Source organism: Sipha flava, unplaced genomic scaffold, assembly GCF_003268045.1.
Source record: "Sipha flava isolate LNK unplaced genomic scaffold, YSA_version1 35a_pilon_pilon, whole genome shotgun sequence".
In the NCBI taxonomy this organism is placed as follows: domain Eukaryota; kingdom Metazoa; phylum Arthropoda; class Insecta; order Hemiptera; family Aphididae; genus Sipha; species Sipha flava.
Window position 1 is genome coordinate 3,393,764 of NW_020273058.1, and position 24,137 is coordinate 3,417,900.

General features: G+C 27.1%; 1 protein-coding gene and 1 non-coding gene across 5 annotated transcripts; both read right to left on the reverse strand.

The window, feature by feature from the left end:
* Window positions 1-99: 99 nt before the first annotated feature.
* On the reverse strand, window positions 100-19,570 carry LOC112687719 (calcium-transporting ATPase sarcoplasmic/endoplasmic reticulum type). 4 transcript variants are annotated; one of them, XM_025560596.1, is made up of 19 exons: window positions 19,449-19,570; window positions 19,307-19,364; window positions 14,897-15,084; window positions 13,060-13,077; window positions 12,362-12,444; window positions 12,166-12,279; window positions 10,898-11,179; window positions 10,609-10,831; window positions 10,286-10,550; window positions 10,001-10,214; window positions 9,574-9,867; window positions 9,230-9,514; window positions 8,946-9,158; window positions 8,490-8,846; window positions 8,253-8,405; window positions 8,062-8,195; window positions 7,868-7,985; window positions 7,682-7,799; window positions 4,703-4,840 (listed from the first exon to the last, which is right to left on the reverse strand). In XM_025560596.1, the coding sequence occupies exons 3-19, from the start codon at window positions 15,012-15,014 to the stop codon at window positions 4,740-4,742; spliced, it is 3,090 nt and encodes a 1,029-aa protein (XP_025416381.1). In that variant the 5' UTR covers window positions 15,015-15,084; window positions 19,307-19,364; window positions 19,449-19,570; the 3' UTR covers window positions 4,703-4,739. The 4 variants fall into 4 exon arrangements, with proteins under 4 accessions (XP_025416384.1, XP_025416381.1, XP_025416382.1 ...); XM_025560597.1 differs by lacking the exons at window positions 19,307-19,364; window positions 19,449-19,570 and adding an exon at window positions 16,276-16,793; XM_025560599.1 differs by lacking the exons at window positions 4,703-4,840; window positions 19,307-19,364; window positions 19,449-19,570 and adding an exon at window positions 100-487 and having other exon boundaries at window positions 14,897-15,014.
* A 1,991-nt stretch (window positions 19,571-21,561) lies between these two features.
* Window positions 21,562-21,633, reverse strand: Trnaa-ugc. Its single transcript has one exon. It is a non-coding gene; the product is annotated as a tRNA-Ala (tRNA).
* Window positions 21,634-24,137: the final 2,504 nt, after the last annotated feature.

Sequence of the window (24,137 nt, forward strand, 5' to 3'; positions counted from 1 at the left end):
ATGCGTTTCCTAAAATAATATATAAAATGCAAATGATAGTATTATAATAGTTATATTGCAGTAAAATAAAATAGTAAATAATAACATATTGAAGTCAAATTTAATGTAAATCATATATATAATATATTGTTTGTACTCCGTCTACTAAACCAAAACAGTCTAACGCGTTAAAAATACAATTATTCTTAAATCTTTTTTTTTTTTTTTAACATTATTATTACTGGCCTATATTATATAATATATAACACACGTGTTACTGCGATGACATTGTGTTCGTGTCATTTTTTGTTCAACTTTGAAATTAATTTGGTAAGTTTTTTGAGGGAAGGGTTTTTTTTTTTTTAATGGATTTTGTTCTTTCCGAACGCGTGCGCTAAATCGCCTACGATCGCCTGTTTCTCGGTGTTTTATGTGTGTTGTGTATGGTGCGAGTTGCGGTCCACGCGACGAGCGGCGCTTCACCATTTCTGTTCGACTGCCGTGGGAACTGGAAAAAACAAACATTGGACGACAAGTGTTTTACAAAAGATTTTCGAATTCCCAAACGATATGTTATTTTAAATAATTAATATAAACTGCGGAAAAAACCACACACCGGCCTGCTGTTATGCGTCTACATTTTGTTTTGATTTTTCAACGTTTACAAGCGAAAAGAACAAAACGTGTTAGTCGCGGATAAAATTCGTGTCTCCTGGTCTTCGGTCCGTCCGGCTCTTGGTCGTCTGTCGAAAAAATTTCTCCTGTTTGCATGTAGCCGTTATAATGATTGTTTAGAGCGAAAAAAAAAACCACGCGGCTACCATAAATATAACGGTTGGGACATGGACGTCTGTATCGTTCGGTGATATTTTTAAACATAGCGCGCGCGTCCTCCACCATTGTGTCTTACGATTGTGTACGTCATATTGTTATAGCATGATAATCTGAACATTTTAACGACCGAAACCGTGTAAACCGCGCCCTTGACGACGGCGTTAAAAAAAAAAAAAACACGTCGTTCTATTTTCAATCTCGACCGCGATGAAAAATGATGACGCGCACCTGTTATGCGCTCATAGGACGACGGAGGACTTGTTGATTGACGAGTCGGCTGGTGGTCCAACACCCCTTCACGTGTCCGTCCGTCATCGTTGGCCCACAAAAACGGTATGCCAACGGTCGCCTTTTTTTTCTCCCCATTCGCCGAACGCGCGCCATCGTTAACGCAATGACCTCGGACCATTTACGCGCGGCCGGACGGACGTCGGTGCCAAAATGTTGTTTGCGCGATGTATTGTGTTATAATAATATACGCGTGACGAAGAGGAGCGGGAGAGGTGCAAAGGATGGAAATAAACGGTTTTATACGCACGATGGCTACACGGTTCCAAAGGATAGGGCCCCGGCAAGGGCGCCCATATGAGGGGGCAAGGGAGGGACATGCCCTCCCCTTTGAAAATTGTTTACTATGATCAGAAAATATTTATTAAAATTTAATTTAATATACGAAAATCTATAATTTGTTTATGAAAAATCTATTTAGTTTGGAAAATCAGGTTATCAGATATAAATAACAATACACTTTTTTGTTTCTATTCTATGGATAGTTATCAATTCTTAAAATATTGTGTAGTTCCAGAAATACGAAAATGTGTGTTTGTACACAACCATAATATTTATATATTTGTCAATTAATATTTTAATAAATATAACTAATGTTTTAAGTGTCCAATTTGTATTAGTAATTAAATAAAAATTTCAATAAATTACTTTTATGGTAAATTGGTTAAATAATTATTATTTTATAGTCTTCCAATTGAATAATGTAATAGTATAATGTAAAATTGTAAACCCCTTCCTATATCATGGGCCATTCCTATTTATGAATATATTGATAAATTAAAATGTTGTCCCCCCCTTAAGAATTTTCCTATGGGCGCCCTTGGGCCCCGGTGCTGTAAGTAACCTAGGTCCCCTTTAACTAATATTAATATTTATTTTTATTCACGCGCAACCGGCAATCGTTGTTTATATTACACACGAGTAACATAGGTGGGCGATTGTTTGACATCATTGATTTTCATACGTCTAGACGATGACTAAAATAGTCATCTGGACCATCCTTCCGAGCGCAAGAAAAACACGTACGAATCCGTACAGTATAAGCATCATGAAGTTCCGTCGTAATATTTGAAACATAATGTAACACGACGTGTGTCGAAGACGAGAGGTCACAATGATGTACGATTCTTTTCGGGGTGTGGGGAATTTCGGGAAGAACAGTAATAAAAGTTGCAAAAACAATGTAAGCTTCTTAATCGCTTTTTTTTAAACTGCTAATATATTTTCCCGGATTACGTAATTAGGTATCTAAATTATATAGCCGATATAAATTATAAATATGAATTATTTAGCCGATATTATGGAAAATGCAATGAAGACAATCGCAGATGACCTCGACGTGTATATAAATAGTTATTAAAGAATCGATCGAATTCCTGTCTACGTTTACTTTCCTTTTATCGTAGCGAATTTCTACCAATCAGCTGGCCATGTATGATGACAACTTAATTTTTAACCTGAACGCTATCACGACCGAGAGTAATTATCTTCAATATTCTTCGTTCAACACGTAAAACGAGCAGTTATTTATTTTTCGTAATTTATTACAAAGCGCACTAAAAAAAAATCTTAAGCATATACTTACCTTAACTTCTTCGAACTGCTTTTTTTAGGCGTTGCAACATCAATTACCTTTTCTGCATTCATATCTGTCACATCCGAGGCCGTTTCACATTGCAGATTTTATGCGTTGAGTTGTTATAGACGTATCGTAGCGGTTAATAATGCAGTTACATATACATGTTTGTATATTCAATTATGTTTCAATACGTAATGTACATCATTACGATTATACACTTGTATTAAGTACATAACGATACATATATATTAGTATAATAAAAACAACAAAAACGTTTTTTTAAATCTTTATCAATATGATGTCAAATCGACATCAAAGTTTAGTAAACATACAATAAACACACAACAGATCTCCGCGTCTGAATACTAAACAGGTGTTTGCCTATTATCGTGCCTTCGGATCGATTAAAAATGTATTTTTTGTTAGAAAACTACAAAGAGCAATAGCACAATCTACTAAATATTTTTTATTGTTGACAATAGTTATGAAAACTTGTACTCACATTTTATATAGATTATTAAAAATGTTCAGGTCATAGTATTTATTTATGAATGATTTATACCATTTTAGCTTTTGTTGAAAAATTAAGTTGGGATACCAAGTCACAAAAACGTGGATATTATAATTGGTTGAAAATATTATTTTAATGTGCATAAAAAATGTAAAAATTTCAGTTAAATTATCCAATATTACTCTGGTAATATATATCATATCAACATAATACTAAATTAATATAAGCAATCTTTAAATTGAAAAAAAACAATGTTATTAGTGATAGTTTAATTTAATTTATATTAGATACGTACATCGAATAGTATATATTTAGGACTATAATAAAAAATGAACAATATTTTTTAACCAGCCATTCAGCCAGATGATTCTTTTATCATAATAGAATAATTATACTTACATATTTTGATTAAGTTTATCAAAAATTATATAGCCAAATTCTAGGTCCTCGACGTAATCTACTAATTAGGATACTAATATTATAATTTTAAATCTTAAAGTAAAACGAATAAAAATATTTTTTAACCATACATTTATTTTAATTTAAATGAAATACATAAAACAAATATTTAATTTTAAATTTATAAATTGTAATACAGCTTTGTGCTTAGTGAAATATTGGTAAATATGTTTTTATTTTGTTATTAATCCATGGTATGTCATTGATGTATCAGTATAGCATTTCGTAAAATTATGAAAATATATAAATGTTAAAGATAGATTTTTAAAATAAAATTATTCTTTAATAATTTCTTAAAACTTTAAAGGTATTTATTTCAAAGATCCATAAAATTTATTTAAGTACTGATAAATTATTTATATATATATATATATATATATATAATATTTTATATATATATATATATAAAATATTATATGTATTGTAAATTACAATCAAAATTAACTGTATTTGAATAAAATATTATTTACGTTAATCAAACAAAATTAATCCGATAGAAAGCTAATTGTGTACATTTTTTTCTTCACTAATTATTATTATTATTAAATATTATTAATATATTAATATTATAGCAGATGTTGATAAATATATAACAAATGTGCAAACATCATAGAAAAATTTCAAAACAATTCTAATAATGTTCAAGATATTTTACTACCAGGTTATACATTAAAATGAAATGATTGAGTTTTAGTGAATGGAAATGTGTAAAATGTGATAAATGTTCATATCTGTTAGCACAATATGTATAATATATGTCTAATATCTACAATAAAAGCAAAAATAAATAAAATACTTAAAAAAAAAAAAAAACAACAACGTCTAAGTACTCACGAATATACTGTGTTAGTATAATAATCCTATTGCGTATAAAGAACCACTGGATTATTTATTAATCACGCAATAGTATAATATACCACTCAGTACAAGAAAATGAAATTAAAATTAAACTAAAAATAAATAAAAAGAAAAACAGAAAAAATAACAGTGCCTATTTTATTAGTTACGTAGCATAAATTAGATGTAAAATTTGCATTACGCAACAATCATATATAACACATAAATTTTAAAAAAAAAAACGTCAACATTTTAATCGACATGAAGTTTGCACATTGGTTTATCTGTACCATTGTCTCGTTCTATTTTTTGACCATCAATGTCATAATAACGGGTTATACTCGATTGCGTACCTATAAGTTACATTTATATTTTATCACTCATTTAAAAACAAACACTTTTCTGATGAACTTTTTTATTGAAATAAATGTTGTTAAACTAAAAAAAGGCAGAATAAAACATAAACTGGGTGTTGAACATTTGCTACACTCTTATCGGCGAAAGATAGTGTTGTAATTAATAGTACACATATTTTGAAAGCATTAACAGATCAAAAAATGATTTTAAGCAAGCAAAGTTTTGTGTTTGAAGAAATAGGCATAGACTTTACCTATTTAAAGTGTGTATGAAACTAATTTCAAAAGTAAAATACTGATACTCAATAATATAACTTTACTTAATTTACTTAATAATTCAAAAAATAATAGTGAAATTAGTAATGAATATTAATGAAATAGAAATAGTAATGAATTTCATAAATTATTTCATTATCAGTGAAAAGTCAATTTTACAATTTTTTAAATATTTTGAACAAATGTAAATTATCTAAAATTTAAAAGTTTAAAATAAATGCTAAATCTAAAAAATTAATTCATCTAAATTCAGCAGTATGTTAAATGTTTTCTTTAATACTGTTAGGTAAAATGAAATTAAAAACACTAAAAATTTGAACTGATAAAGGGAATAAGCTCTGCTTGGAATCTAAAATCACATTAAATAGAAAATAAAAGCATTCATATGTATAAATATATAAATATATTTTTGTTTCAAAATAAAGCTGTTGGTGCAACACAATAGTCAACAGAAGTGATATTTATTGTATTATAATAGCACATAATTAAAACCAAAATCCATATATATATATATATATATATATATATTAAGGTGCAATATGTAAAACATCTATTATTGTAACTTATAGGATATACAATAAAATTGATCAAATAGGAATTAAAATGTTCAAATGTAACTATTAGATTCTATTATTTGTTAGTTGATGTTACACATATGAAAACATTTTGTTGAACCTTTTTTTATTTAACAAAACAATAATATTTACAAATATTTAACTATTAGAATATTAATATTTTAATTATAAAGGTTTAATAAATATAAAAGTTGGAAATTTACTGTATAATAAAAAATATTTAACATAATTAGAATATGAAATGCCTGAAAATATTTTAAAAAGCCTATAGGAAAAAATTATTGAGTAAGGTAGGTTTGAATTTAAATAAATTTAACATGAAAATATATTTTATATTCTATTTGATACTATTTAGAATAATTTTACAATGATTTATGAGAATCGTTTGGTATAAATGATGCAACCCAACAATAAAAAATAGCAAAAATTGATTTTATATTAATTAGATTCATTTGTTTTAATAACAATACTAACCACTAAAAATACTATCAAAACTATTGAGTTGTTAACTCTTCTGTATTAAATAAAACTTAGTCAGCCATAAGAATTTAATGAATTAAAAATAATGTGAAGGAATGATTCAAATATAAGCTATCATGAGAAAAAAAAATTAGATAAAATATATCCAACATTTTAATACCACAGTAGTTTTGATATTAACCTCTTTAGTAAATAGAAAAATTATAATTTTCTGTTAAAAAAATATAAAAACAAATGTATATTATATAAATTAATACATTTTTCAAATTAAGTCCTATAAATTCTAGAACTTATAGTTTGGTGTTAACAAATTATTTTTAAATGATCTAATGTATTAATATGTAAAAATAATAATAATTACATAGCGTTTAAATTATTGCCTAAAAAAAACCAAATAACACATAAGAATTAATTTATAAAATGTATATGATCACTATGCAACTTATAACTATTTCAACTTCTACCCAAATACACTAAACCATGTTATTAATTAAATTATAATTTAGTTAAATGGAATAAAATCGATCACTGAATCAGTTGATCACCTTAATCACTGATCACTTGATTAGATGGTATTGATCACTGAATAATACATACTTTAAACAATCAAATAAAATATTCAGAATCGACTTTAACCAATGATACATCACATATTTTATTTAATCCATACATAAAAATGTATTTGTTTAATAAATTACAACTAAATTTAACTAAAAAAAAAATTGTATAACTAAAGATGGTAATTTTTTTAAACTGATATGTTGTGCCCATACACTACATAATAATTCATTGTTTATAGTAAATTAAATATTATGTGTACATTATGTCAGGTCAAACTACATATGCATTTGGAAGTAATTTAAGCATTTAACACATTAAATTTAATCACACACCAGATGTTAAATAAAATTAAATTAAAAAAAAAATACATTATAAAACGGAAAAACATCTTTTTGGCAGTGAAAAATCACAGACATATTTGTCTGTTATTCTAGACATACCTTACCATATGCATAAAAATCACAGGACCGAAGGCACGCAAAACATATTATTTTAGAAACTAATTCCTTACCCAACAATAAATGCTGAACTTAAAATTAAACATGACTTTTTTTTTTTATTGAAACTTACTACAAGCTTACAAAGAGTTAAGACGTCTTTAATAGAGCATTGCTAAAAATGAATCAAAGTAAAAACAAAAAGGTTAGGGGCAATGAAATTTCTATTTCATTTTTCAAAAGGAATGGGTTAGTTATTTTTCAGTCTTTATTTCGTGTCATAATACGAAAAAGCAAGGAAAAAATAATTTAAAAATTGTTTAATAATTGCCAGAGAAATTTGTTTGTACATGTATCAGAAAATTATTTTTAAATATAATTATTTTGGGTAAAGAAGCGAAAAGGACGGTTGCCATCTTGTGTCCTTTACAAGGGTCCGTAAATGATGATGGCGAAAAACACGGACCACATGAGCACGATACCCCACACCGAAGTAATAACGCTCTTACCATCAGCGAACCGTCGAGCAACAAATTTCAAAGTCTCGTCTAAGAGAACTACAGGTACAGAAAACTTCATAACTGTAATCCATTCATCAAATGTAAGGGGAGTAACTTGGAACACAGTCTGCAAAGAGTAGTTTTAAAAATTGATTAAACAAAAAAATTTTAAAATTGTTTTTGTATTTTACGAACCGATAAGATGTCAACATGTAGAATAACAAAATGAAGCGTGAAGGACAATAACATGGAACCAATAAGCCATAAGTTTGACCATGGTGGCATGCTAATCAAAGATTGGTTTTCTGATAAACTATAAAAAAACAATTAAAAAGTAATATTAAAAAGTAATAAATCATTAAATAGAGAAAACTTATGTTTTATCAAACCTGTTCATGGCATTCAACATTTCAATTGTGACCAATACAGAGAGAGCCATTGTCATTGGATGAGGATCATGGAAAACAGCACAATCAAGACCTCTGAACTCACTTCCTCCGCTTATACATTGTAAATGGTGAGTCTAATATAAAAATATATTATTTATTATAATATATCACATCATTACAATATATTTTACCAGTTGATAATACGATATTAGAGGTCCATCTTCACAATACATAAACCACCAAGCAGCAGCACCAACAGTAGCTGCTCCTACATATCCACCAATAGCCATGTAACGGAAGAACAACCAGCCAGAAATCAAACCTTCATCACTTTTACGGGGAGGCTTTATATAAAAAAAATTATAATTATTAAAAATATGCTCTGAGGTTAGATATAGTAGTTTACTAATTTTAAGGTTTTTAATTACTTTGTCCATGATATCAAGATCAGGTGGATTGAACCCAAGGGCAGTAGCTGGTAATCCATCAGTAACCAAATTGACCCACAAAAGTTGAACAGGAATCAAAGCTTCAGGTAATCCAAGTGCAGCAGTCAAGAAAATACTAACAACTTCACCAATGTTGGATGAAATTAAGTACCTAATAAATTGTTTCATGTTGTTATAAATAGCTCTGCCTTCCTCAACGGCAGCCACAATAGATGAAAAGTTGTCATCGGCTAAGACCATTTCAGAAGCTGATTTAGCTACAGCTGTTCCAGATCCCATAGCAATACCAATTTCTGCTTTTTTCAATGCAGGAGCATCATTTACACCATCACCAGTCTATATAAAATTTAATACAAATTTAATATAAGTCATTATTTATAAATTTGTTTGAAAAGATAATAAAAAAGGAATAAAAAAAAAAAAAATTGTTTTTACCATAGCAGAGATCTCATTCATGCTTTGTAAATATTCAATAATTTTTGATTTGTGAGCTGGTTCTACTCTTGAAAATAGACGAGATCTAGAAACAGCAGCTTTTTGATCAGCCAAAGAAAGATCATCAAATTCTCTGCCTGAATAAGATTTTCCAGTTGTATCTTCATCTTCAGTAAATACACCAATCCTACGGCAAATAGCTTCAGCTGTAGCCTGAAAACAAAACAATTATAAGTTTAAAAATTGTATACTTGAATATGAAAAATTGTATATATATTGTATACCTTATTGTCACCAGTAATAACAATAACTCTAATACCAGCAGCTCTACACCTCTGGATTGAGTCAAACACTTCCTTACGGGGAGGGTCTAACATACCAACTACTCCTACAAATGTTAAATTAACTTCATAAGTATAAAATTTGTTAGAATCATTAAGATCCATTTGTTCTGGTTTTATTGGATTATCAGCAGTAGCAAGAGCTAAACAACGAAGTGTGTCACGTCCAGTACCATATTTACGAGTTAATTCTAAGATACGATTTTTAAGTGCTGATGTTAAAGGAACCTAAAAAAATATAAGCATTTAATATTTAAATATTAAGCAAACAGTATTAAAAAAATTACTTTTTGAGAACCAACTCTGGCATGAGAACATCTTTCAAGGACACCTTCTGGAGCTCCTTTGACGAACAATTTTGGACCAGTACCTAATTTGGTTGGTTTGATTGGAATACAGTAAGAAGACATAGATTTACGGTCTCTTGAGAATTCAAGAGTAAATTCTTTTTTCCACTTAGTTTCAATATCTTGTTTAACAACAATGGCTGTTGTTCTGCGGTCTAATCCAGTTTTGGAAACATTATTTGGATTCATTTTTTCTGCTAATACTATTAGGGCAGTTTCAGTTGCTTCACCAACCTAGTTTAATTTAACAAAAAAATAGGTAAATAATAATTATTATATAAACATTAATGTAACATTTATAAATATGATAAAATATAATATATAGTGTATAAATATATATATAAATATAATAATAATATTCATATACCTTTTCAAAAGCTTGTTTGAACTCATTAAAATCAATAGCTGAGTCATTACACATCACACAAATGGTTCCTAATTCATTTAATGCTTCATAATCTGAGGTTTTAATTTTTTGGCCATTAAGGAATACATCACCGATTGGTTCATAAGTTGATCCTGTGATCTCAAATTCAGTAAATGAACTGTCATTTCCTTCAACATTCTCAAAAATGAACATTCTATACAAACAATTAAAATATTTACAAATAAGTTTTTAAAATAAAAGCAAACAAAAATAAAAGATTTTTACCTGCTAACAGACATTTGATTAGTGGTAAGTGTACCAGTTTTGTCCGAACAGATGACAGAAGTACAACCAAGAGTTTCAACTGAAGGTAGTGACCTAACAATAGCATTCTTTTTAGCCATACGACGAGTACCTAAAGCCAAACAGGTAGTAATAACAGCTGGTAAGCCTTCTGGAATGGCAGCCACAGCTAAAGCAACAGCAATTTTGAAGTAGTAGATAGCACCTTTTAGCCAAGAACCTCCATGGGCAGGGTCATTGAAGTGACCTAAAATAAATAAATAAAAATTAGACAATATATTATTAAATTAACAATTATAATATACCAATATTAATGGCCCAGACAGCAACACAAATAATTGAAATAACTTTACTAAGTTGTTCACCAAATTCATCTAATTTTTGTTGCAGGGGGGTCTTGATTTCTTCAGTCTCGCACATTTCGGTACGGATTTTACCAATAGCTGTATTTAATCCAGTACCCATTACAATACCCCTAGCTTTACCAGCAGCGACATTTGTACCACTGAACAAAATATTTTTTTTGTCCTGAAATAACAAATAGAACATGTAATTATTTATTTTAAATGTAATTTTTATTGTTAAAAATCAAACCTGGTTTACAGCCCTTGGGTCTGGAATGGCTTCCGTATGTTTGATCACAGAAACCGATTCACCAGTCAAAATTGACTGGTCAATTCTCAATGTTGTCGAATAGATTTTGATCAACCTAATATCAGCAGGGATTTTATCTCCTACAGATATTTCTACAACATCACCAGGTACTATTTCTTTTGCCCGGATTTTCTGTACACCAGATTTATCACCTCTGATGACTTTACCCATTTCTGGTTCATATTCTTTAAGGGCTTCAATGGCTGACTCCGCATTACGTTCCTAGGAATTAATAAAGAAAAAAAAAATTAATAATGAAGATTTCCACAAATTTAATACATTTTTATAAAATATCAAAGTATAAATATTTATTCTAATTATATACTTCTTGATTACATTTAATATTTTAATTTTTTTTATTATTATTATTATTATTATTGTTATAAGAACATTTTAAATTCAAGAGCTATTACACAAGATATATATATATATATATATATAAATATGATACAGTAAAAATTGTATTTAATATTTTCAATGTATAATAGATAAGGATTCATGGCTTAATTCAACTTTCAATTTTTAAATCTATAAGAAATTATTTTATAAAGTTAAGAATTTATGTCTACACCTACAATCACAAAATGCGTCACTGAGAGCTGATTTGAAAAATTCAGTGGGTGATTCATTTTAGTGCCAATTATTTGAATATGGAGCCAAAGTATATATCAATCATCATTTGGCAGGGCCACCACAGAAGTTCTTAACAGCTTTTACAAGCAAAAAAAGGGATTTTAAAATTCCATTTTATTTTGAACATTAAAATATCTAAATATAACAATCAATTGAATAGATTTTAATGATGTATTTTTATTTATTATTTTACTTTTTTGATTCCTACCTAAAACTTATTCTGCCAAAAGTTTTTTAGAATGTTACGCATTTATTACTTTGACATGTAGCCAAAATATCTAATTAATTTTGCTCTAACATTTAATTTTGTAATTTTTTATCAAATTTTTTTTTTTTATTTTATAATATACTAGTTACTAAAATTAAAATTATTTAACTTTGAAAATACACATTATAGTATATTAAATTTATATAATTTGTAGAAAAATAAATTTAGCAAACTTATTAGATATTGAGTTATTGAATAAGCAATTATTAAATACATTTTAGATTATATAGAAAACATAAAACAACTATTTTAATAACATAGAACCTTTCATCCTAAATTTAATAAATAAATATATATGTGACATTACCTGCCAGACTCCAACCACAGCATTCGCAATTAAAATAAGTAATATAACAAATGGTTCCACAAAGGCTGTTAGAGTTTCATTTATGTCCTCGTGTTCTTCAAATAATGCTAATACCTATTTAAAGAAAACAATTAATAAACTATGTATTTAAATTATTTATAATTATAATAAGTGTAATTATGATGATATAACTTACAAAGGATATAATAGCAGCTAATAGTAGAATTTTAACTAGTAGGTCATCAAATTGCTCGAGAACAAGTTGCCAAATTGATTTACCTAAAAAGTTTGATTAGACATATAAGTACACATTAGGTACAATTATTAAGATGAAATCTGATTCTTATACAAAATTTAATTTAAATTTAAACTAAAATGTTATTTAAGTAATTTTAAGTTCAATAATTTGAATTTTAAGAGACTACGAACACATTATAATTAGTTAACACCAAATTTTTTTTTTTTTTTAAATGTTTAAAAAAAAGGAAAACATTAAAATAATTGGTAATTTAAATTACAATTTTTTAACTTTACAATGAATTTGAGGTTTTAAAAAAAATACAATTTAATATTTTGATAGAATTTGAACATTATAAATTGTCATCAACAAAACATGAATAATAATACAATTACTATTTAAGCATTCATTGAAAGTAAAAAATATAAAACAATATTAAATCAAAATTTAAGAGAGAATAATTAAAACATTATTTATCAATGCTTTCGCACCAGATTTGTTCAAGCAAATGGTGACTTATGCGAATGCTTGCCATATGGCGAATAAGGTACCAAACATGTCAAAGAACCTCTAAACTATATAGTTACATACAATTTAAATAGTTTTATAAAAAAAGGTAGAAAATACATTTTCAAAAATATAAAAAGTTATCTTACCTTCTTCGGCGGGCAATTCTGAAAAAAAAAATAATAATTTGTTTAATAAAAGCAATAACTCTTATAATTATATAAATGTTGATACTTGATATTAAATATATTAATAATAAATAGAACTTAAATTCACGATTTTCATTACTATAGATATACAATTCAGAAACTTAAGTTTGGTAAAAGTAACTTTAAAATGGTTAAATACTATATACCATAATATGCATACTACATAGTATACCTACAAATCATGATAGTATAGTTTAATATTTTTTTTTTTTTCATAAGTAATTATGTTAAATATTATAAAGCCTCAATTTATATAAAATAAACTTTAAATACATTGTTTAAATTTAGGAATTCTATGATCATTTATACAGTGTGAATGAAATATAAAATAAGAATATATACTATATAATAATAAGCAAAAATTATAAGACCACAATAATAATCTTATGTTTTACCTAATTTTGACTATTTAAACATAATGTATAATAAACAGCGGCGGATTGGCCTACCGAAATAGTTCCCGGTAGGCGTATTATACACTGGGCCGATGTATTTGGATTAAAAATTATTTTGTAAAAATAATGTATTCAAGTATATAGTATTTAATTGTAAGATTGTGATAAAACCTAGTATAAATGTGATGCAAACAATTCTACGAGCATTTAATCCATGAACAAAGAAGATTTTTATGGAAAATTATTATTATTGGATGGTGAGCCAGTCATATAGTAATTATGTTTAGCCGAAATATTTAGCCAATCCCCCGTTAGTAACGAATAACCAAATTTGAAACAATACAATAATGTCAATGATATTATGTAATTGCTAAGTATGTACATTAAAAATATTTTAAAAAATTAAAATAAGTAGTAATTCAATAAATAGTATAACATACTGCACAAAACAATTTTAAAAACAATTTAAAACAATTAAGCAGGTTTCATTAAATTATATGAAACATGTGTTATATTTATGTACCAAATTATATCAGACAACTTTTTAGTCAATAATTATTTATGTGAAAGTTAAAAATCTAATACATAATCAATAGTTGAATTTAAATATATGTTAATATACAAAATAAAATATCAAATAAAAAAGTAAATGAATGTAATTAATAGTTACAATTTTCAAGCAATTAACTATTTAAATAATAAAAGTAACTTATATTAATTTATTGATCATTAGAATAACCTTAATCTTTAGTAATCTAAATATTTACTTAATGTTATATAGATATTCGAAAATTGTTGAATAATTATGAAATTATATTCATAAATTATCCATGATTTCACTAACTATTTCAAAATGATAAGTATTTTTGAAAATAAATAAAATGTTTGGAAAAGTGTAGTTTGTTCATTATATGAAAAATAAGTTATATCATATCATTACTTGATGTAAAACTTTGAATGATTTGCACATAATAAAATATTGTAATTTTGAATAAAATATATGGAAAATAATAAATACTTATAAATTTTAAAGTATTTAAATAAATAGGTACATTAAAATTAAATAAGACAAACAGTAAGACATATAAAAGGGTTAATCTGATATTCTGATACTAATTTAATTATATAGAACAGAAATAAAAAATTAACCATTTAATCTAAATATAATATATGTAATGAAATATTTCAATTGTAATAATTTAATAAAAGTAATTAAATAAATAATGTTAATCTTAATTACTCAGAAATATTAATTATTTGAACTTCTAATAAAAATTAAATTTTTGACTATATTTTATACCACATGAAATAAAAGATGGTTTTTATTTTTATTTTAAGTAGATATTTAAAACCAATATTCAATATGCTAGAATAATACATACCATTTGGACCATATTTGGCTTGATTTCTTTTTATTTGATCAGGTGTTAGACCTTTTTCTGGATCTACGTTGAAGAAGTTTTGTACTTCATCCACGGTTTTCGCGTGGGCGTCCTCCATTGTGGACGGCTTGATGGTTTAACACAGCGATCCTTTAATATAACATTCACAGTGATCGTTTGTATTGTTTCTGCAAAAATATAAATTGAAAATCATAATTATGAAATATGAAAATACTTTTAAAGAATTATAATAATATATTTCCAATTAAGTTTTTGAATTTATTCTTATATTGTTAACATAGATAATATAATAATAACAAATAAATACAACAATATACAAATATAACACCATTTCTTTAATTTAGGTTGTTTATCACAAACAAATTTAATGATTGAATTGCACTATCACCAAATAATTGTTTGTAAATATAATATTTATGCAATTCAAGTTAATTGATTTATAATATTTCAATTTTTAGATTGACTTTTTTTTTTAAGTATAAACAATCTTAGATCAAAATAACATAATATAATGAAAATAATAATATTAACAATTTCAAGCCATTACAAATTAATAAAACAATAATACCAGAATAAGCATATAAGTTTACAATGTACCTAAAACTTTTTAACATACCAAAAAGCAAAATTATCAACAAATTTATAATGTAGATAAAAATGAAATTTATTATATTACATATGAATGCATGAAAAATAAGTTTTTACTGTATCTTCTTAACTTGGTATTGAAATTAAACTCTTAATGTCCACAAGGTAAAATTGTAAAAACTACTAAAAATGACAACTACGAAATTGCTCTCAATGTGATTAACATAAACCCCATGTTTAATATAAAAAATGAAATTTACATAATAAAACTTCTAAAAGCAGATAAAAACTATTAGCCTTGATAAGCTTACTGCTTACACAATGAATTAATCTTCATTATCATGTATACTGATTTAAGTTTTATTCTCAACAAGTACACGCCTAATTCAAATTATTACCTAATGGTTATCAAGGGATTAACGAGGTATGCAAGTTCTTTAATTTTAGTCTAACAGGTAACGTGTTAAATATAAACACAGTGACGACACGAAATCAGAGCAGCGTTACCCAGACTAGCTAACATTATCTGCGGTAGAGACTGAAATACGAAAAGTATTTTTAACCATGTATGCATTGGTTGAAAAGTAGGTTCAGCACATGGGTGGCAGATTTGGTGAAAACAACGTGCGTCGAACAAGCAATATACGCTCAACGGTCGAACACATACCTAAATACCAATCACGGATTGGTGTCGAGACGATAAATCCAAACGAGCGTACAACGATCCGACGGCACCAATAAACGATGACAATATTATTTTTTGCACTAACCTTCAGCACCTCAGCATTACGGCATAATAGGATTGTTGTTGGCGGTGTACAGCGACGGGCCGCGAATCGGTTGTTGAAGGCGGTTGACGACGAGCAAGAACGGTGCAAGAAAGTGATAGAATAATAGGGAACGACTGTGGTTGCAGTGGACGAACTATAAAATACGGTTGCCGGACGAAACAGAAAGAAAAACGTCACCAAAACGAGCGGTGCAGCGGGGACGAGACGAAACGGAGAGACAAGGGCAACGGCGTAAAAAACGAAAATTAACCGTTCGGCCTGGATACCGCGGACGAACAGTAGTACCGATATTATATCGGAAAAATTATTACTACGTTATTATGGTAAATGGCGCATAAAGGTGGCGGCAACGGCGGCGGTTGCAACTCTAACGGGAGATCGGCGTACGGGGAATAAAGAGTACGCGAAAAAAAAAAAATATACTAGAAAAGGAGAGCGAAACACAACGAGGAGGGAAGAAGGAAACGTACACGTCGGAACTCGGTGCGCGGGTCGTGCGACAGAGACGGACTGCGAGTAACGTCCGGAGCGACGACGGCCAATCGGATCGTTTTACGTAAAACACACGGTCGCAATGCTCGTTATCAGCGAAGCCGGTTTGCCTCCCCCCCTTATCACGTCACGACGTCGACGTCACGCGCGTCAGCGTTTATCGATTGTGTTCCGTTGACGTCGTATCCGCGTGCGTTCGACAATGTTCTCCTCGTGTTTGCACGTGAACATTTGGCCATTGCCATAACTACGCGCCGTGGCGCCCTTAGCGAATCTTATTTCGGCGCTAATACCAATATAAAACCAATTTCAATTTAACCCATATGTACCCTCATATATGGCTTGTGCCCCCATACTTGGCTTGCGCCCTTGGCAACCGATCGTTTCGCCGACCTATAGCTACGAGATACTGTTTCTTTCGTTGATTTAGTGCCGGGTGTTGGGAACATCGAGAATCGCAAACATAGCGATAACATAACTCCCCCTTCCCTCCTTGGAACTACGCCGAGCCCCATTCGAATTTCAATAACAGCGTTTGTTAATAATATTTTATGCTTTTTATCATAATTTATTATTACAATATCATCGCCTTGACAAAGTGTAACAAAAATAATTATTATTTACTCGTTATCTTTCGGTTTTAATTTAATTTGTATCCCGTTCAATTCGTTTTCGTGTAACGTACGCGTAAGTCCTGTATTATCTTTTTCGTTTTTTTTTTTTTTTTATATACCATAATCAGCAGCAGTACACCGCAATAATATAATTGCGTTTTGTAATTTCCCTTCCCTTCGTTTTGAAACGCCTAATGTTAATATCTCCGCATTCGTAACCCGCAAACCTAACCCATGTTGTCACCGGTATTTGAATGTTTGGTTTTATCCCGTTATGTGTCCTATAGACGAGCGACGAGCAAACGTTTGTATATTGTAATACTTTATTATGTCATCACCGTTGATAACGCGCGAGGAACGGTGAGATCAAATCATTATTCGAGTTGTAGACGTACCAATTTATAAAGTTTATTTGTTTATGCAATTGACGCCCATTAGCTAATTTAATTAATTCAATAACGTTTCAGTAAAGAAAAAAAAAATAATACCCTTGGGGATCGTTTTGTTTTATTGTTTTCAAACGACACATCAAAGACTGCAATCGTATAAATAAATTTGTAAAACATTCGTCTAATTAGTTTATAACTAATGTTCGTTTAAGAAATTATTATTTTATTTGTAGGTGTATTAATATATATATACAACTATTATTCGTCTTCGTTTAATCTACAAATGTAGCGTTCACAAAAACGCGGGAAAGCAATGAAACAAACATTTAAAAGCACCTCTTGTTTAAATACCATTAACATTTTTATAGAACACATGTTATTGGGAAGTTGCCATAGGAGATATTTTGTGCAGAAAAAAAATGATTCTAGGTTTTAGTATTTTTAAAGTCTGCCGTTTGTAAAATGATATTTTCTACATGACCTGTGCCAATTGTTTTTAGCACGTGAATAATATATAGTATGCGTCGTCGTATACATTTTTAACAGGCCAATAGTTAAAATATTTTTTAATACAATTATCGAGCATTTTTTCTCTCTCGTATAACCTATACAACTAACTTAATTTAAATAAATAATACAAAAAAAAAAAATTACACTTTTCCATCATTATAAAACAAAATTCACAAATATTAAATTTCAACAATTATATATATAAAATTCAAAGTCCTCCATACCTTCGTTACCTAGACATAATTAGTAGAAACAAAATAAGTAATAAAAATAAGTACTAATATACACGAATATATATTCGAATATATATATAACAAGTTTCATTTTATTTTCAATAATAAAAAACTAATTGTAAGTATTTAAAAACTTAATAAATTATTAATGTAGTGCATTTTGAATAAAGATATGTATTGAATACATGTATCTATTTATTACTTAAATATAAAAACACACCAACGTAGGCACTTAATATGTTTATATTTAATTTATAAACAAAAAGTCTGTTATTTTATCATTACTACTACAACACGTTTACCTCAAAAGTATTTTCGAGATATAAATTAAAACATGATTACTTTAAATAATTTTTTAAGATCATTTAGAAGAATAATAATTATTTTTATAAAATTATATAATTTTTTTAAAAATTAATTCAATATTGGTTCCCTAATGTTTATGTCGTAAAATTAAATTCATTAATGGCCTTAATGTTTCGCCTTACATACTTTGTAACCCCTATATTATAAATGTTTTTAGAATTTTGAGCCTTAAAATCCCCAAAGGTTCTTTTAGTATAGAAATCTGTCATTGGTAACAATTTAATTAAAAAGTATGTCCCCTGAAATCAGATGTTATTTAGGCCATGAATTTTTTTTTAGAAAATGCGACTTTAGCCTAAATTATAAATCAAAAAATATTTATAAATATTTTCATTGAGTCGTAATAAAAATCGGATAAGAATCAAAAGTGAAATGAACTGTAAATTAAAATAAAATTTTAACTCACGTCTACAATTCGTTTTCGTCCGGATTTCGGACGACTTTTCAGTCCCAATTCACAGCCACTAGGAAAAAATAAAATAAATGTAAAAAACACTGAACACTACTATAGAGTATCACGATGAGTTAAGAAAAAAAGAAGAAATTACAGAGTACAATTCTCTCGTTCGGCACTTCTAAGTATGAAATGTTTGAGCAGCAACGAATGCGAGATCCGAGGGACTAACACGGTGATCAAAAATAGTCGCCCTCGTCGCTGCTGGCCCGTTGTGGATTAAAAATATTTTTTTCCCCGACAATTTTTAATGCCAATTTTTCGTATACTATATAGAAACACCCCCACTCCTCAAAAAACCCTTCTGAATAATATTGAACCAAAATTAGCGGCTATTGTACGTTTGCTTTGAGCCGTACATAGAGAATTCGAAAGACAATTTTAAATGAATCCATTTTTATGCAATTTAGAAACTGCAGGTAAAAATTTTTATATTTAGGTTATTTTTAGATCCTGCAAAGTTAATATTATTCGATAATATTATTTCTTATTAGACTTATCATGGAAAATAATTTTTATTGATACATTGCTTTTCATCATCCATCAAAGAATCATGAATATTTAAATAATTATATATTTATTATTAATACATAATTTATTATTAGTTGATTATCTAATAATGCAAAATATTTCATAAAATTATCTATACTTTTTGAATTTCTTAAACACAATTTATAATATAATTTAAAAAAAATTACACTGTAGAGGATATAACAAAAAATATACTTAAAGTATTATAAATAATTAATTTATATACATTTTTAATACATAATTTTACTATATAAATCAAACTATAGGTTTGTTCAAAAATTTGAGACTAAGTATTTATAGTTAATTCACTGACCTTGTAGGTAAAAATTAATAATACGTTTAGCCTCAATAAATATAAATTTTAAAAATAATTTTGTGGAGAATAGGGATCAGAAATTTCAAAATGTATTTTTATACCTTTATTTTTAATAATTTTTAAATATTTAATTTATCAATTTTGATTAACAAATGTTTTCAGTTAAAAAAGTAAATGTTAATAATTAAATGATATATATATGTAATTTAATACAATTTTATAGAATCATTGAGAAATTAATTTTATTAATCATTGGCTTCTCCAACGATATTTTTTTAAATATTGATATCGATAAATTTTCTGCAATATTTAATAGCGATATCGGAAAAAAAAATTAAGTACCGATGTATCAAACTACATTTAATAATAACCTACATCACTCTGAGCTCTAGCTAATTGCATAAGTTTATAATTATCTATTATTAATTAATATATTTATAATAAAAAAAAACAGTAAAAATGTTAACAAATTAAACGAAATTAATATATTAATAAAACAATTACAATTTGATTAAATTCAAAGAATGAAATTAAAGTATATGAACAAAAAAAACAAAAAAAATATATTGTTCAATAACGATAACTACCTTCAAAAGTATAAACACGTATTTTGTTCAACTGGTCAAATGAATTATTTTTTCATGCGCTATATAACCTTATCCTGAAATAATTAAAAATTCATGAATTAACATATATGATAATATTATTTATATTAATATAAACAAGTGAAAATATATTACATTTAGAATATCGATACCGAAATATTCGTAAAAAAGTTCGCGATATCAATATAGTATCTAAATATCGATATCGTTGGGGAATCCATATTTTATTTTTATTTTATAATTCATATTCCACCTGGAATATAAAAAATTAATATATTATATTTATATAAATACATATAGTATATCGTTACACTAATGACAATACCACGTATCTAAATTTCACCAATTGTTCAAGAGAGTGAAAAAACTGAATAAATATTAACGTAAATATTATGTTAATACAAATATTATATATACCTATACACCTCATATTTTTTATCAAGTTTAAATTTAAGTTATTCAACATTAATTTTAATAGAATTCTTTAAATTTGGTTGCTGTTTAAAATTTAGTGTAGTTACTTAGTATTACTGGTAAATACTAATATATCCAATTTGGAGGGGAAATAATTTATTTTAGGTCATTGTACAGAAAATAAATTTTGTGCACAAGAAGAGTATAAAAATATATATATATTGATACAAAAAACTCATTTTGTGTGAAATGTCAGATATATAAATATTAAATATTTATTTATATATTATATATTATTTATTCGTTTATAATTTTTATTGAAAAAATTTACTAAAAATTCTTGGAGATGCCGGGGATCGAACCCGGGGCCTTTCACATGCAAAGCGAACGCTCTACCACTGAGCTACATCCCCACATGCAATGGATAAAAAAAAATATAATATTTAATCAAATTCAAATAGATTTTATCAAATTTAAACTATAATCTTAAATTTGTACTTACATTTAGATTAAGAAGTAAATTATACTTATTAATATTAATTAAATATTTATTTACTATAAATACCTTATAATTATAAATGTATAAAAAAACGTTGGAAATCCAAAAATTCACTCTGTACGTCACCTCTTTCTTACTAAATAAAAACACCAATCCTTTCAAGAAAACTGGAAAAATAACAATAACTACATCAAAACATTTTTAAAATAAAAAATAGACATTTACAATCATACATATAATTTCATATATGTAGGTAATATAACTTATTTAATAATCATATAATAATCTTGCAGTGCAGGGGCGTCTTTTCAGTTTTTCTTAAGGGGGTGCAAGCAATTAAAGAGGCCAATTTTTTCCTACCACCAAGCCAACATTTATGATTAGCAGTGATTACTGATCAGCCACGGTGCATGCACAACATTAAAGATTGGAAAACTGAAGGCCAAAGTGGCAAGGCCATATATCAGTGACGGCTAGGCCAATAATTGAAGATGATAAAAAATCAGGGTGTGCGAGTGCACACCCTACTCCCCCCCTCAAATGGCACTCCTGCTGCAATGGTGTATTTTCAAATTATTTGTGGGAGAGGGTTTAAAATTTTTCTAAATTTAAGTAATTTTATAATATTATAAAAAATACATATATACATATAAGCTATATATTAATAACTAATTATTCTATTATTATTATAAATAAAAATAGGTAAAGAGTTACAATTTTAAACAATAAAGGTTAAAAACTAAAGCAAGAATAACTGATTATTTTGTGAATAAACAATAAAAATAATTCTGAATAGTTTAACTTGTGAATAAATTAATAAAAATATTGTGAATAAGATCACAATATAATGTGCCAGATAAGTCAAATTCGCCAGTAAATAAAATGTTGATAATCAGTTAGATTAGCCTATTACCTATAACAATATAATTTATGACCTTTCTGAAAACAAATAAACTATATACAGGCCATATTATACATAGACCAAATACCACTCAGTCACTAATCATCGCTACATCTCGAAAATGACAGATCGTATGAACTTGCAATTTGACAAAGTCTCTTAAAATGTGTTAATCCTAAGTCTAAATTGGTAAAATGTAAGAAGTATAAATAGGTACTTCAATATTTAATAGTTTTTAGTTTTCTTTAATTTATATTTTTGAATGGATTTACCTGTGCTAGAATTGGTATTGAAATATATGACGTGCATCATGGTTTATAGATATTCACCAAGCCATTGTATACTATATTTAAAATATTGAGGCTATGGTTTAAATTTTGAAAGGGAGTATAATAAATAATGTACTGTAATGTACTTTAATATTCGTTGGTTTGTGGCAAAATGTTTAAGGTTGTCATAAAAGGGTACCATTTAAAAGGTATTTTCACATTCCTTAGCAAGATATAAAGAATGAAAAACAAAAATTTGAAGAAAAAGTCATGGGAGTCTGCCTAATTTCACTCCCTACTATTTAACTAAATTCTTAAATAGAGTCTTAATATATACTTTCCAAGTCAAGCACTGTTTATAGATAATATTGCTTAACAAATCGATCTTCCCTGTATACAAAAAAAATTATAATTGATTATTAATTATTATGATTATCTGATAGTATAATCATATTATTGGAACAACAAATGGCTGTTTTCAATGCTTTCCAAAGTCTTGGAATAACATTTTAATGTATGGTTGCTATAGTCATACAAAAATAAAAATTTACCTACATATTAAGTACCTAAGTAGTTTTATTATTTTGTTTGGAGTCAATGATCAAAATTGAATAAGATAGGTATAATAAATAAGAACAAATATAAATGTATCTAATTCTAATAAAGTAACACGAAAAATATCAAGAATAAGGATAAAATTTAGTTAGGGCTCTTATATATTATAATTATTAGAAATAATATATATAATTTAATTTTTTAAATTTATTTTAACTTAAAAAATAACAACGCACTACTTTTGAAATTTGTAACTAAGGTATCATAGTTAAATATTATTAATTAGATTTATAATTGTAATCTAATTTAATTATTTTAGTTTTAAACATAATACAAATGTCATTTTATTGTTTAAAATAAGTAATTCCTTTAATATTGACAACAATTAGACAATCAGTAACCATAAAAAAGTAATTTTTAATAACTATCCTAACTTAGCTCGGGTTCGACCTCTGTTTAATTTAAAACTATTTGACAAGTCCGGGTGATTTCAAAATTAAGCTTTCTCGTTTGATTAGATTAAACGTGTTACTAGGTAATTAAATACCTATAATGTACCAATTTAATAATTATGATCGTAATTCTTTTATGGAGAGAGGTATGTAATTGGTTAATATATTTGATATTGATTTATTTTCATGTACAATATGTGTTTATGTAATCGTATTTAAATATTTTAATAAAATAATATAT